Raw genomic sequence first — 17,894 nt, forward strand, 5'->3', positions numbered from 1 at the left:
GATTTTTCAACCCTACACATTGTGAAACATAAAGATAATGCAAAATATAAATTATATTAGCTTTATAAGTAAATATGTATTTACATATAAATCCTTTCCCTGATTATTATTATTATTATTAAATTATAATTTTTATAAAGATGTAGATTATGCATCACACAAAATGGGCAACATTTTCAGTATGGTACCTTCCTTGAGAAGGGTGAGCACTGATATAATTTAAAGTTGTTTTTTTACTGTGTAGTACCTAGGTTTCAAACGGATGTAGTTTTGCGACACTGTTAGTTCAGGGAAGAAAATGCCGGCAATTACGAGGCGTTTGTGCTAGTAAGCTGATGACTTATGAATCAATGCGTTTAAAAGATACTTACTTTCAAAGCAAATATTGATACTATGGAATGTAGGTAACTAATCATCCAAAACAGAAGACAACCGAAGTTCCATTTGTAGGTATTTGTGGTGATGGATGATTTTTAACTTATGCTTTGACACTGCCCTATTTCGCTTATAACTGGAGTTATATTAGTTTTGAAAACAAATTCCTGTAGTTATTTTAAAGCACTATTTCTCTTTCTGCAGATGCTTTCATCATACATGTGTTCATGTATTAAACAATTTTTGGAGGAAAATAAATTACATCTTTGTTCCATTTCTGTAACGAATATGGCTATATTTTACATAAAAATCCGCGATGCTACAGTCTTTAAGGGTCCAGACCGAACAGCTGGCTGCTGATCTCACGTCCACATGCCGAAGCAGAGGTGGACGATCATCCAACCAGATTTGAGGTATCATGTGGTTAGCACGATGATCTCCTCAGCCATTATAGCTGGTTTTCGTAATGGATTTCACTACCTATTGTGGCTCCCCAAGTGCATCATGATACTGGGTGGGCATCAGTCCCATATACTGGCCCAAATTTCATGAGGACTCAAACCAGGGCATTCTGTAGTGTGAGTCCTAGGCAGGATGCCTTAGACCACAGCATGGGACTTGATTTTACATAGGAATTCAAATATATATGGTGAAAGTGGAAGTGAAATAATCCTGCAGATTTGCAAATTGATCATATAGAAAATATAACAGAAAAAGTGTGATATGATATCATTGGGAAGTTTATAGTTTTCGAAAAAAAAAAAAAAATTTTATTAAAAGTTTAATGTCGTCATTCTGGATAATTACTATCCACAGAATTGATTTTTATCAATGCAAATAGAGAATGTAATAAAGAATATTTTTTTCCTTTGTTGTATTTTGACAGAATGGACGATTTTCGTGTAAATTAAATAAAAATATTGCAAATTTGTTTTCTAACATGACTAGACGTGGCAACACTGATCAGCTGTTTTGTTTCGACAGAGGTAGGGGTAATTTTGTACGTTATTGGTAGTCAGGTCTTCTTGTGCTAGCATTACGTGAATATCCAGTGGAAGTGGGTGTTTGAGTCTTCCCATCTTAAGTGAAGCTTGAGTTGCCAGTGTAGCTATCGCAATGTCGATATTTTCTAATTCGAAATGTCTGGACATTATTTGAATTTATGGAGAGACGAAATGCAATTCGCGTGCCACTCAATGTTTGCATGCAGAAAGGTTTCCAGTTAGGATAGTACCTAGTGCAGAGACATTCATCACTGTCTGTCTGCCAGCGGGTCCGTGACACAGACAGCGTAATTCTAACATTTTGCAATCAAGTTCGACAAGGACCTGAAGTAATTGTTGACATGGAATAGGTGATTTTTAATTTGGTCGAGGAAAACCCCAGCCAAAGCAGTCACGACATCTCTTGCTGTGTTCGTGTATTGCCTTAAGAGAACAGCTATTGTGGCCAGTGGGTACAGTGTTTAACTCTGAACGACTTTCCCCCACATCTGGTCTTTTCGGAATGGCTACTGGATCACTGCGAACAAAGTGCAGATTTTCTAACAAATGTACTGGCGATGGACAAAACTTCCTTCACATGAAGCAGAATAATAAATTTTCACAATACCCACACGTGGGCTGTAAAGAACCCACAAACCATCCAACAGCGAAATTTACAATAGAGATTTTACATCAATGTTTGGGTTGGCATAGTGACAGGTCAACTTATCGAGCTTCCAGCCTATTTGATGGGCACAGATACTGGCAATTTCTGAAGTATGATTTGCCTAATATCCTGCAGGATGTCTCGCTGGAGGCAAGAAGGAAAATGTGGCTCCTCCATGACAGTGCACCATCTCATGCCACTCATGCTGTGTGTGGTCACTTAACTAGCCAATTTCCAAATCGATGGATCTATCATTTTGAATTGGCGACATGGTCTGCCAAATCCCAGACTTGAATCCTCTCGACTTTTACATGTGGGGGAGATATGAGAAACAGAGTGTACAGGGAGGAAATAGTCTAGATGAGCTGTGTCGTCGTATTTTTCGAGGTCGCCGACAACATACATAGAAAACAATCCCAAGATCCTCACCAGCGCGAGAATTGCCTAAAGGATGCAAAGGACATATGAAACATCTCCTTTGAAAACCCCGTCTTCTACATCCTGGAAGTGAGTTTAAATGCTTCAATTGGTCCTAAGAGACTTCAATGCTACACATGGACACTGCTCATTGATAGTAGAGTATGAAACATTCTGTTTACACCTGACATGAGCTGAGTTCAGTATCTCCGTGTGGAATCTTGAGCATTGCGATGTTTGCCAGCGAGTTTAAACTTTCGATGCAATTATTTAATTGATCATACACTTCATCACAAAACGTATAATAAATTTTTTGTTTATGTTCACGTAATCCAAATTTTTATATCAAGAACTTTTAAATTGGATGAATAATTTTGTAGTGATGGAAAATATTATTCTCACATGAAAATTTCTGAGGACATATCGACTATACACCATGTTTCGAAATGTTAAATGTTATGTTTTATTTAATGACACTCGCAACTACTGAGGTTATATCAGCATTGCCGGTGTGCCGGAATTTTGTCCTGCAGGAGTTATTTTACATGCCAATAAATCTAGTGACACGAGCCTGTCGCATTTAAGCACAATTAAATGCCATCGACCTGGCCTGGAATCGAACCTGCAACCTCGGGCATAGAAGACTAGCACTATACCAGCTGCGCCAACCAGGCCGACCCGTGTTTCAAAATGGTTGTAACACTTTCATATGATTATTATTAAGTATTCATGAGAAATTAACATGGTAGGCCTACATGTCATTCCGTAGTCCAACTTTTAAAGTTTCAAGTTACAAGTTTCAGAAAAAAACCATTATTTCTACTCCCATGGAACACATTGTAAAAAAATTAAAACTCCACAATACAAGTCCTTTTGCGTTCTGCATCCAGCAAAAAGAAATTTAGTAATAACGGTACAAAGGTTCTTTCGTTTAATTTTAGAATTGACACCATCGCTGATCTGGCCAATCGCCCTTAGTCTCCCAGGTCATCAGACTTGACACCATAATAACTTACATTTTTCTTAGAGAATTTTTTAAACAAAATATATGCACTAACTTATTGTATCATTAATACTTACTTAATAATAATCATATGAAATTATTATCATAATTTTAAAATAATGTGTACCATATAATAAAATTTCACTTATCAATTCATCTTATGTAGAGAGCAAAATTAGAAAGAAAAGAGTTACAGCCGATTTTGACTGAATCACCATTATATTTTTATACAAAGGAAAATCTATCAAGTTTTGCGTAAAAATTATTAATTTATATTTCTACATGTATCATTCTATAGCTTGCATTGTCAGTAGGTACCAGTACTGAATATGAACAAAATCCGTCCAACAGTTTAAAAGAATTTGTTATACGACAGACAACTGCCAGAAACGAAATTTCGATACTAGAGATGCCGGAAGTGTATTTCCATGAATATCTCGAAATAATTTCTTTTGCAACATCACGACATTAAATTTTCTTCAGTACCCACACTTCTTTCAATGAGGAAGTAAAATACGAAGAAACGAATTAATATGGCATCAACATGAATTTTATTTTTACACAATAAGTCAAAATATCACAAATTTCCAAATAGATCTCTTTCTGCTGCTAAACAATAATCAAATCAGTTACAAAAATCTTGTCTCACATCAGCTAACTATATGTTTGGTAAGAAATTTGTCATATTAAGCTCTTAGTGTGTTCAAAAATTATTTTTAATGATGCGCAGCCTACAATGGTTAGCATGCACCACATATGAGTAAAAAACAAAAATTACTCTTAACAGATGGATGGGTGGATGTACTATAGAATGAGGAAATTTTTCTCTACAAAGTCTTAATAAACTTCCTTATTAAATCAACCAGAGAATCTAGTACTGTTATTTCGATATATAAATTTTAACCACTCTGTATATTTCTTTGATACTGAAATGATTATTAAGATTTAAATCTATAATCAGTTAATTAATAAATTTATTTCCAAGTTATTTTGCTATTAAAAATAATAGTTAGTTGTAGTAGTAATAATAATAATAATAATAATAATAATAATAATAATAATAATAATAATAATAATAATAATAATAATAATAATAATAATAATAATAATAATCATGATGACGATCAGTGGTGAAGGTAAAGAATAATCTGGGAAGCTTAAAATACCCAAGTGTACCTATTATACTGGAAAACTATATTTTTCATTAAAAAAGTTTTGTTTCTGGCCCATATAGCTAGCGCTAGCGTTATTAATATTGTCTGGTTCTCACCTCTTTATCTATCGCATTGAGTGAAGGGAGTTACTATGTTGATGAGAGTTAAGACGACATAAGAAACTCAATGATAAATTCTAGGCTGAGTAATTGCAGTACCCTGGTTATTGAGAATACTTTTCTGAACTACCTTTCCATAGATGATATTTTCAAAGAGGTTGTCGATAATTTTCCATAATATAAAACGTGACAAATGGAGTTGATGTACAGAAAACAATACGATAAACCTAATATCACTGTATTATTATCAATTACACAAATGGCCCTTAATGCGCTACTGCCCTAACCACAGCAGTAAATATAATTTTGTATATACTGTATATACATAATTATATAATGCATAATTACTTGCATATAGATACACACGTAAGACAATGCAATGTTTAATTACAGAAAATTCTATTAGTAAGTCACAAATAAGAAAATAATTAACAAAATTTAGCTTACTAGGAGCTGAACAAGATTATAACTAAGTGTAGCCCAAATAGCCTAAATAATATATAAATTTTACCATAGTTCTTTTCATTCCTATTGATAGGGAGTTATAATATTTAGGCCATGAAGACCCACAGGGTAGCAGGAAGTTAAAGCTTCCACTTACACAACCAGCATTAATGGTCAGTCCTATTTGCCCACTGCCTTTACCCAGAGAAAATACCCATAGTACTCATTTCTGTTTAAGGCTGAAAATTCCAAGGCCATAGCGCGGTTGGAAGGATTAAATCAATGGAGAAAATCCATGATCTCATCAGGAATGAAACCGTGACCTTCCGGCTTGCAGTATAAAGCCTTAATCGCGAAGTTACTGCATGCTCCTTATAATCTTTGGAGCCTGTGTTTAATATAGATCGAATGCTATGCTTGCTATAATTTGGTTTTGTCAGCTTTATGTCATTGTTTTGTCTACTAAAATGATAATGAATTTCGATGTTAAGTTGTAATTTGGGAGTTAAATAAGTTTATTCATAATTTTATATAAAAATTATTAATGTTGTTTTTACTAATATTTTAACAGACGAAATATTAGTATTAAAATGTAATACTCTATTTGTGTTCCATATGAGATCCCATATAAAATTCTGATTGCTCTCCATGTCTTCAATACTTACCTCCATAGTTACAATTTAATAACTGAAACCTAGTTACTGAAGCAACTTTTTAAAGTATAAGGACGAATAAAATTTGACTTAAATCACTAGTGAACAAAGTAGCAAATTCTTTAAACGCAATTTTGTTACAGTTATTTATAGTAAGTCCATGTACCCACACCGCATGACCACATCAAAGAGCAACACCAGAAACAATCACATGGCACAAGTACAGAAAACCAATCTTTGCACTAGTACAGTGTAAAATAACTGAAAATTTGCTGCAAAATTTATATTACAATATCATATTTAATACAATTTTTTATTACATTTAAGTTATGGTAAAGCAAATTGCAATGAAACAACAAATAATCAACGTTATTTCTTTACAAAATTAGCAATTATGTCAATATTACAATTGATTTATAATATTATTGAAACTCACAGAAATAATATTAATTATTTCTTCAATGCTCAATGATGTTACAGTTAGCCCTGAATTACCAACTTTAGCTTTCATTGGCTTAACACCAACAAAGCCAGGGCATGTAGCATGTATGGGCGAATCCAGAAATGCATATAGAGTGTTAGTTGGGAGGCCAGAGGGGAAAAGACCTTTGGGGAGGCCGAGACGTAGATGGGAAGATAATATTAAAATGGATTTGAGGGAGGTGGGATATGATGGTAGAGACTGGATTCATCTTGCTCAGGATAGGGACCAGTGGCGGGCTTATGTGAGGGCGGCAATGAAACTCCGGGTTCCTTAAAAGCCAGTAAGTAAGTAACACCAACAAGTCCACACCTGTGGAGTAACGGTCAGCGCGTCTGGCCGCGAAACCAGGTGGCCCGGGTTCGAATCCCGGTTGGGGCAAGTTACCTGGTTGAGGTTTTTTCCGGGGTTTTCCCTCAACCCAATACGAGCAAATGCTGGGTAACTTTCGGTGATGGACCCCGGACTCATTTCACCGACATTATCACCTTCATTTCATTCAGACGCTAAATAACCTAGATGTTGATACAGCGTCGTAAAATAGCCCAATAAAAAAACACCAACAAAGATTTTTCTAGATATTACTACCTTACTGATAATAGATTCAATACAGTTTACTGCTGAAGAAGACTATTTCAATCTGTCATGTCCATTAATTTTCAACAAATCAGCTCCAGCATTAACCAACAAACTTTCTGATGAACGTTGAAAACAATGGCCTGTATAGGATTCTGAGTGAGGGAGACTTAAATATTGTGCTCTATATCTGGACAGCTTTGGCAACAAACTCGTACCGGTACTTATCTGAACGAGTTGCATTGCACATTTCTGGGAATGAAAAATTTATTGCCAGGTACTGTAAATGGGCAAAGACTTGCATAATTTCTATGTATTTACAATGGATTTACATTAAATCCTTTGCAAATAATTGTGAAATTACGCTCCTTCTTTGTTCTTGTGACTGGAATTCTGACTACTATAACAGACCAACATTATTAAATTTTGTGTACAACTGAATCCTCCACCCACCTGCTACATCCATGATTGCCACAACTTTCATGAAGAAGTACTTCAGCCAAGAATTTTTTATGTTGTCTCTCTCAAAAAAACTGAATATTTTAGGTTTGTAACCTAACAAAGCTAAAAGTTTAGGAAACTTGGATATGTTCATATTTTCTTTCAAGGACAAAATCGAATTTAGCTAGAGTAGTACGACCATAAGCTTGAAATGCTCACCTTTTTAGATTTTTCCGAAAAACATGCTAATAAAATATTCTCATTCACGCTCCTAATGTTTTCTCCATTCATAAAATAATACATGATTCTCTTCATATATGGTTTTGGATTTTTCGGACAGTAAATTTGACAGTACAAATTGTGGCAAAGAAAACATTGTTTCCTTCTTCACTAACATCCCTTAAGTGGTAATATTTTTACAACAAAACTTTATAAATGCTGATACCGGTATGTTAATAACCATGAGTAAAAAACTACTATATCAACAATGTAAACAATTTCGTATCAACTACTTTATCCATTTTTAATAACAGGATGGACCCAAATATTTACTGACGATTGATAAAAGTTTATAAACATCTTATTCCAGAAAAATATTATCTGTGCATTTTGAACTGGCGTATCAAAGTCACGTAAAAACGTATAAAAGTATAAAGCACGCATGAGTCACTGAACTGAAAATTGTGAACTGAGACATTGGTAATTCCGGTTGTCCCAGCTCATTTTAGTTGAGGAGAATGATCCAGGATTGGAGTAGCACACGTGGCAAATGCAGTCCATTGCTTGACTTTGAGCCATCTGTTCGAAATGCACAGATAATAGTGCATCAATTACTAACATTTTTAATTTTAACTAAAGTCTTTGGTCTCTTTGTCGGTGCTGGAAAAAAAAATGTAGGTATGGCACAAGTGAATCAAGATTTGTACAACCATTTGCGAAAATTAACATGTTCGGCTATGCCTTGCATGCCAAACATTCCGCTCTTTGATAGAACATGCCTTGATTCAATAGTAACATAAATAACTATTATTAGTTGTTCTTATTTGCACTCCTTTTAGACAGCTCAGCTTTCAGACGATCAATTTCTTGCAACAGCACGCAACATCACAGTACTGCCTGCAACCTATGGACCACACGGTTATATTGGATGTTTCAGACAAACAATTTGCTGATAACAATTGTTGCGATATTGCGCAAAACAAAAACTGTACAATTGATTGCAATAACACATCATTTGCAAACAACTGAAGATCTTATTAGTTAAGTGGAGAGTTTCACGGTCAACATGACAGCAACAAAAGAGCAACAAGATTTCGATATCAACTGATTTATTTTGTTATTAAAAAGTAAACCAGCATTCCCTCTTAATTCATTTTCTATGACTGGAGATTGATATACTATGTACAATCGTTCAGGACCATCATATGTATCCATCCCTATTTCATCAGCTATTCATTCATTCATTCATTCATTCATTCATTCATTCATTCATTCATTCATTCATTCATTCATTCATTCATTCATTCATTCATTCATTCATTCATTCAGAGTCAAACTCCACCAAATTATTTTCACATATCCATATACTGTATTCAAAACGTCACCATTTCCGACATCCTTTCCTATAGAGCCTGTTTTAAAATATACCAGTGATCAAAATTTAAATCGAACTTCACTAGTGACACTGAGTTCCAAGATTCAGAAATTAGCTCTCGAAGTTTAATGAATATAGTGGATTATTATTTCAATGACAGTACTCAGTTATTCTAATCTTCTGAGTTTTCAATAAATCAAATTTGTCTGTACAAAAATAAACTTCCATATTTCGTAAGTTGTACTGTTGTGATAATATTACTCAGTTACACTAATTAAAAAATGTTGAATAAATAATTAAAATTCGTACTCTTGTTTGTACTAAAATAAAGTTTCATATTTCATGATTTAAAATTTTTGACGAGTGTTTAGTTATACCAATTTTCTGAGTTTTCGAAAGGTACTAAAATAACCAATTTTGTATTTGCATTTTTAATTTTCCTTGCATACTGTCATATTTCCATTGTGTCTTAAAAATTAAGGGCCGTATTCATAGACATTTTTAGCGCGGGCTTTCGGTGGATGATCAGCGTTTTTCGTATTCATAAACCAGTGTTAGCGATAGGATATGATTTGAATTCTGTACTAGTAACCAGTGGATAGCCGGGGCTAGCTTAGTATGCTCGTAGCGCGTGCTGCGAAATGTCTATGAATAGCACTCTAAATGACTAAAATAAAATAACTTACTCCAAAGTTACAGCCAGTCTTTCCTCAGCAGGGATATATCTCCTCATATTAATGTTCATTTTCGATATATGAATTTCTAGTTTGCAAAGAAGTTCATTAAATGATTTGACATGTATTCTAAAATAATTTTAAAATTTCTCTTCATCCCCAGTAAGTTCATGAAAGTATAAAAGACACTACTACTTAATGAATTCTAGTTCTAGGACTAGTTGTGGGTAAGTTGCATGCTGATCACTGCATGCTGTTACAAGGAATTGATCATCTGAAAGCAGCCTAGTCTATGCACAACACCTAAAACTGCGACAATTTCCTCCTTGACATGATTTATTATGGCCATGTCAGGCATGATTACTACTGTTACTGGATCCTAGAATATCCTTTCAGAATATCAACTTTAATCATGAGATTAGCTTCGCCACCAATAAATAAATATATATATATATATATATATATATATATATATATATATATATATATATCTGTGTATGTGTGAGTGCGTGCATGTGTGTTTTTTTTAATAAATACAAGTGTACAGGGTTCATACTTTAATGACCACCTATAAATGAATATTTTGGCTCCTACTCGGAAAACACACAAATAAAATATGAGAAGTTTCAATTTTATATCAGCATATCTTCATCATATACGCAACAGTTAATGTGTACATGTAATGAATGCTACACGAAAGCCATAGTCTAAGGTTTAAATTGTACTGTATTGTAAGATACATGTTAATGTCCAGTGGAAGCTCTGTACGTAAGATAAATTAAGGAGAAAGAAAGAAAGAAAGAAAGAAAGAAAGAAAGAAAGAAAGAAAGAAAGAAAGAAACAAACAAACAAACAAACAAACAAACAAACAAACAAAGAAAAAAGAAAGAAGGGAGAAAGGAAGAAAGAAAAGAAGGAAAGAAGAAAGAAAAACTAAAGAAAGAAAGACAGAAACATACAAAACAAGGAAGGAAGGGAGGAGGAAATGAAGGAAGGGAGAAAGAAACAAAAACAAAGCAAGGAGGAAAGAAGGGAGGAAACGATTGAAGGAAGAGAGAAAGGAAGAAATAAAGACAGAAACAAAGGAAGGAAGAAAGAAAGAAAAACGAAAGGGAAGAAGGGAAAAAGGAAGGAAGGAAGGAAGGAAGGAAGGAAGAAAGAAAGAAAGAAAGAAAGAAAGAAAGAAAGAAAGAAAGAAAGAAAGAAAGAAAGAAAGACATAAACAAAGGAAGGAGGAAACGAAGGAAGGAAGAAAGGATAGAAGGGAGAAAAAAAGGAAGAAAGGAAAGAAGAAAGACAGAAAGAAAGAAAGAAAAATAGAACATTTATTAAGAAAAGACTTCTACTTTTGAATAATGTGACATATGCAGGGCCAGACTTCTTCGTTATTAATGATAAAGGCAAAATTTCACTGAGATGCACTAAGAAGTATTATGTAGGTTTGATCATAAATATAACTGAATTATGACATTAACTTTTGCCAATATTCGCAAAAATTGGCTGAAAAAAATCTTCATTTGTGCAATAATAACGAAAAAGAGTTTCTTAATTACTTGAAAGAAAATGTATTTAAATATTTCATTGACTTTATAAATACATTAGTTTTTAAGTTCTTAGCTGCAAGAGTATTGAAATATATGGAATTCTATTTAAACTTTTCATTTATTTACGAAACACATGATGGATGACGTCCAACTTATATTATACATGCATGCTTAAACGTATTTCTTTCTAATTTTTATTGTTTTCAATAATTTAACGCCCATCTGTTCAATTTCAATGTAATTAGCCTATGTTCTTCTCCTGGTTATGAAAGTTAAATGTGAAAACTTTGGCAATTATCGGTCAAAGCATGTAGATTTTTTTTATAGAATACATACATACATACATACATACATACATACATACATACATACATACATACATACATACATACATACATACATAACATTACATTATATTACATAACATAAAACAACATAACATAAAACACTCCGCACCTGTGGAGTAACGGTCAGCACGTCTGGCTGCGAAACCAGGTGGCCTGGGTTCGAATCCCGGTCAGGGAAAATTACCTGGTTGAGGTTTTTCCGGGGTTTTCCCTCAACCCAATACGAGCAAATGCTGGGTAACTTTCGGTGCTGACCCCGGACTCATTTCACCTGCATTATCACCTTCATTTCATTCAGACGCTAAATAACCTAGATGTTGATACAGCATTGTAAGATAACCCAATAAAATAAAATAAAAAATAAAAACATAAAACAAAACATAACATATACATACATACATACACATACATACATACACATAAAACATAAAATATACATACATACATACATATATTGCCAAGTGATATCGAGTGAAAGAGAGAAACCAGTGAATAGTGTTCTAGAACGGGAAAACTGGCCAGTGTCGAAAAATAGTTTAATAAAGAACTATAGAAACTGTTTCATACAATTTGTAAATTCAATAGACTTTGAGAAACTGAATCATATATTGATAACGAAAGGACATGTTAGGCTAGGCTAAGTATTTAATAATGATTGTAAAATGTTGAGAGAGGCATGTAGTATTACCAACGAGTAATGGAGCATGCCAATTGTATTAAAATTAAAAATACATACATACATTACATTACATTACATACATACATACATACATACATACATACATACATACATACATACATACATACATACATAGACTTTTATATATAAGATGATATATCTTATGCAATATTATATTACATTACACTATATTATAGATGATTATTATTATTATTATTATTATTATTATTATTATTATTATTATTATCATCATCTTCGTCATCATCATTATTAACAGCTTCATTTCACCATGAAGGTCCACAGCTGTGGAGTAACGGTCAGCGTGTCTGGCCGCGAAACCAGGTGGCCCGGGTTTGATTCCCGGTTGGGGCAAGTTACCTGGTTGAGGTTTTTTCCGGAGTTTTCCCTCAACTCAATATATGAGCAAATACTGGGTAACTTTCGGTGTTGGACCCCGGATTCATTTCACCGGCATTATCACCATCTCATTCAGACACTAAATAACCTAATCTGTTGATAAAGCGTCGTAAAAATAACCTACTATTTCGCCATGTATGTTGCAAACACAATGCCTTGTATAAGATTACTGCTAATTAAGACTGTAAGTGTAGGATATTACATAGCGAAAAAAATAATCACGGAATTTACACATAATTTCTGTCACATTTTAAACCTTAAGTACAATATTTTGTTTATTTTTAACGCAAAAAGTTTGAAAAATTACAAAAAAAAAAAAAACTGGCCCTGAATATATGCATATTAATAAATTAAAAGCACATGTACCAAGCTGATGATATTACAACAATATATTTTCTTCATTTTTCTATATACACATTTAACACTTACGGTAACTTATATATATCACTGATTAAATTTCCTACTTCTTTTCTGTGTTAATATTTAGGATTTACCTTGATTGACTAGTTTCGATGTCTTATGCTTCATTGTCCAAAGCCTACCGTAGTCACAACACAGTAAAGAAGTTGGAAGTTTAATCAGTAACCTATTTTCATTACACCACTGTAAAAAATCCCTTCTTCTGGATAAAATAATATCAGCAATACTCGTCAAATAATATGTGCTATTTTTTACAAACTGTTATATTCAGCTGTGATATACTATGACACCTAGTCAAATAAGAACCAACCTGCTACTAAATGCTAAAGCTAGTTGATCAATGGATTCGAAGAACTCTTTAGGATCCACGTCTTCACCTTCATAGTTGTACCCTGCAGACAAATTATATTCTCATTCACAGCATATAAAATACAGGGTAATTCAAAAAGGACTTCAAAATTTTGAAAGCTCACGAAACTTTATTTAGAAGATTTACACAATTGGTTTTAATGTCATTTTATAGCAGAAAACGTCAAGTTTACAGATAAATATTTAATGTGGTTCAATGTAACTGCCATTGGTCATATGGCAAACATATCACCTAAAGTCAATTTCTTACCAAACTCGACACAGCATAATATTATCCGGCATCATTTCTACAACTGCAGTAGTGTTGCACCATCGTAAATCGGTATGTTTTCAAGTGCAAACGTCTTCTTGGTTGGTTGTGGTATGCCAGTCTCACGAGAAGCACGCTGCATTGATTTCAAAGGACCATGAACAAGACTATCCCTCACTTGTTCACAACTGCATCAGCAACACGTGGGCATACTGGAGATTTGAAATGGCTAATAGAACAACCAGTCATAACAAAAGACTTGGCGCTGATTTTGCTTCTTCAAATCAAAACATACAGTGAGCACGCTCTGCAACTGTGAAAGCACCCATTTTGAAATGAACACTGCTAGTGCTCATGGTGATAGAATTCTGTGCTACAAAATTAAAAATTGATGCGTTATGCTATCAAATGACATTAAAATCAATTATACAAATCTTCTCAATAAATTTTCGTAAGCTTTCAAATTTTTAAAGTCCTTTTTGTATCACCTATATTAATAGTTTTAATTTGCATTATAGTTCAAATGTACTAAATATTGTGAAATATGCTTCAGTTATTAGTGACAACTCAATAAAATAAATTACCGTATATTTGTGTATATTTTCTAGATATAAACTGTAATATTGTGTATCTGTAAACAATTGCACATTATGTAAAACTGTATACCGGTACTAATATTTCCCAGGAAACTGAAATCATACTGTACTTAGAATGTACATAAAAGCAACTGTAGGCGATAAAATTTCAAGTAATTGAAAAAATTCTGAAGAGGTTTTTTTCTATACTTGATATCTCTATGACAAAAAATGTTATTTTGGGACAGAAAAATTATCAGAACAAAATAAATTCCGAAATTTGGTCTATCACATGTTAAACAGCCTTATGTGTAATGTGGGTGAATTAAACTGAAGTAACATTACAATTATTAGTTTTAAGTAACTTATACAAGGTGTGACAGAGGAGTTGGACGATTTTCCAATAGAATTAATACAGTGAATATGTAGGCCTAAACCTGAACAAATTTATTACTTCCCAAAAATGGCTACGTATGCAATTTTAATAGTGATATTACATACATTTAAGCTTTCTTGAAAAGTACGTCCCTCAAATGCACTCCGTCTCTTTCCATGCACTCTTCAAGTGTCTCTCTGAAGTTACATGTTGCTCTTTCCTACATTTTGCTATCAATTTTGGCAGTTTCGTGGACTATGGCAGTGTGCAGGTCATCAATTGTTTGGGGCTTGTTTATATACACTTCTGACTTCAGATAACCCCACAGAAAATAGTCGCAGATGGTGAGGCCAGGCAAACAGGGGATCAGAAAATTTCATCGTGTCGAGAAATGATGTGCCCTGGGAATATGAAGCACAGAACTTTCATGGGGTTTTCAGCCGTATGAGACATGGCACCATCTTGCTGAAACCATACCATTATCATATTAATCCCACAAAAATGCCTAAGCAGTTCCGGTTGAAGAAATCTCGTAAGCACATTGACATAGCATTCACTATTCGCTGTCAGTGTTTCCGTTCTTCTCCAAAATAAATATGGGCCTGGTTTCTTATTGGTAGAATGGAGAAAGTTACACAATGCAGAACTTCACGTCTTTACCTGACATAATTAGGAACATTAAATGCAGACGTCTGAGATAGGCAGGGCATGTAGCACGTATGGATGAATCAAGAAATGGATATGGAGTGTTAATTGGGAGACCGGAGGGAAAAAGACCTTTGGGGAGGCAGAGATGTAGATGAGAGGATAATATTAAAATGGATTTCAGGGAAGTGGGATATGATTGTAGAGACTGGATTAATCTTGCTCAGGATAGGGACCGATGGAAGGCTTATGTGAGGGTGGCAATGAACCTCCAGGCTCCTTGAAAGCCGTAAGTAAGCTGATGCTATTAAAATGAAGTTTTCTACCCATCTCAATATGGTACTGCGGCTAGGAACGGCTCTGTGGTGGCAACATCAAAATGGAGACGAAAGAGGCACCATGTTTCGACAAAAGTTTTGAAAAATGTCTCAACAACAAAAGCATGATGCTACGCACACCACCACTCCATGATTACTAAAATGGCATCGAATAAGCTGACAAAAGAAGTTTTAGGTCGGATTATAGAGTCTTCAGAAAGGATAGAAGTGAAAAGGCAGGGGGAGTTTTCGTTTGTACTAAGATAGAAATAAGTAGCAATCTTCTGTGGATACATGAGGAAGTTGAAATATTGAATGTTCAGATAAGAAATGGGCGGGAAACCTTAGATGTAATAGCATGTTACAGACCACCCAGTGAATTAAACAATTTAACTTTGCACAAACTAAATGAATATCTTAATACAGTATCAGAAGACCGAAACGTAGTAATTGCTGGGGATCTAAACCTCCCGAAAATTAACTGGAACGGGATTTCAGGTACAAATTCAGATGCACAGACCCTTGTTAATGAATTGATCTGGTGTAAAGATTTCACGCAGGTAGTAAATGGTCCGACGCGTGACAATGCCCTCTTAGATGTTTACCTACTAAGACCTGTCTCTCTCTTTGTCAACTCTGAAAGTCTTCATAAAATAAGTGATCACAATAGCGTCTTATTAGAAATCTTCTGGGAAAACACAGTAAATCCGAGGTCAAGTCCAGTGTCTGTCTTGAACTTCAACAAAACCGATGTCCATTAATTACAAACGTTTCTACGACAAAAGCATGATGACTTTCTAAGGACTGAAGGAAATATGGAAAATGTGTGGCATAAATTTAAGTGTATAATTTTCGAGGCATTAGTAAAATGTGTACCTTCTAAAATAATTAAGAAAAATCCGGACCCAGAATATTACACTAATTATATTCGCTACTTAAAGAAAAAGACAAGGCGCGCATTTAGCAAACGTAAACGGAGCCATGAGCATTGGGAAAAATATATCGAATTAATTAAGAAACTTGAGTGTGAAAAAAGGTTAGCTCAGGAAAATTTTCTAAAAACTATTTTAAAAGAAGATGAAAGTAACAATTGGAGACAGTTTTATAATTATGTACGCAGGAGAAAAGGGAAAAATGAAGGAGTAGTGCTTTTACGAAATCAGAACGGAGAAAGTATAACTGATGACAAAGAAAAGGCCGACTTATTAAATTCCTATTTCATTTCGGTTTTCAATAATAATAATAATAATAATAATAATAATAATAATAATAATAATAATAATAATAATAATAATAATAATAATAATCCCGCTGATAGGAGTGGTTGTGCCACAGACCGTGAATGTGAACCAAATTCGACTTTCAAAATAACTTCCAAAGGGGTTAGAGAGAGAATAACGAAATTAAAAAATCGGAAGTCTCGAGGACCAGATAGTATTGCTACAGAGATTCTTAAATTAGGTTCCGAGGCCATAATTCCATAAACAATGCAGCTATTCCATGTGACTGGAAATCAGCTATAGTGGTACCCATACATAAAGATGGAAATAAATTAGATGTCGGAAACTACAGACCGATTAGCCTTACATCTGTCGTATGTAAAGTCATGGAGCATTTGATATCGGATTATATTCGTCATGTTCTAAATGCGAAAGACTGGTTTTACAACCGCCAGCATGGTTTTAGGGAAGGCTTCTCATTTGATAGTCAAATTACGTCGCTGGTTCAGGATCTAGCTGAAGAGGTAGATAGAGGCGGAAGAATCGATGCAGTTGTGATTGACTTTTCGAAAGCATTTGATTTGGTGCCACATGACATATTAATAGATAAGTTAAGTAGGCTAGGAATAGATAAATGAGTGGTGCTATGGATCCAAGAATTCTTAAAAGGTAGAACCCAGAGAGTTAGAGTAGGTAATGAAATATCGGAAATTGGAAATATAAGTTCAGGGGTGCCACAGGGCAGCGTTCTGGGTCCAATACTCTTTATAATATACGTAAATGACCTATGCCAGGATATTACATCAAATGTGAGGCTATTTGCAGACGACTGCATTATCTATAGAAATGATTAGAAATAATTCAGATGTAGATGCTATTCAAACAGACTTGAATAACATTTACAACTGGGCGTTAAAGCATAGGATGAAAATAAATGGTTCTAAAAGTAAATCTATAACATTTTGTAAAACCCGAGAGGAAACTAGTCTTAATTACGAATTCAGTGGTGTTGTAATTCCGCAAGAACAATGTTGTAAATACCTAGGAGTGTATTTAAACTCCAAACTTTCTTGGGGAGAGCATGTTGATAATGTTACAGGCAAAGCAATTGAGGGCACTTCACTTTATTATGAGAATCTTGAGAAAGGCTAGCC

General features: G+C 34.1%; 1 protein-coding gene across 9 annotated transcripts in view; it reads right to left on the bottom strand.

Moving 5' to 3' along the window:
• The window catches only part of LOC138707878 (rho GTPase-activating protein 45-like), a 200,512-nt gene that overhangs the window by 93,765 nt on the left and 88,853 nt on the right, over positions 1-17,894 (bottom strand). For 7 of the 9 annotated variants that reach the window (XM_069837891.1, XM_069837889.1, XM_069837890.1 and 4 more), the window contains one exon: positions 13,299-13,380. The exons of the other annotated variants lie outside the window; for them this stretch is intronic. In XM_069837891.1, coding sequence (XP_069693992.1) covers positions 13,299-13,380 — 82 coding nt within the window. The remainder of the gene's footprint in view (positions 1-13,298; positions 13,381-17,894) is intronic. 9 annotated transcript variants of the gene reach the window in all.

This window comes from Periplaneta americana, chromosome 10 (genome assembly GCF_040183065.1).
Source record: "Periplaneta americana isolate PAMFEO1 chromosome 10, P.americana_PAMFEO1_priV1, whole genome shotgun sequence".
Taxonomy (NCBI): Eukaryota; Metazoa; Arthropoda; class Insecta; order Blattodea; family Blattidae; genus Periplaneta; species Periplaneta americana.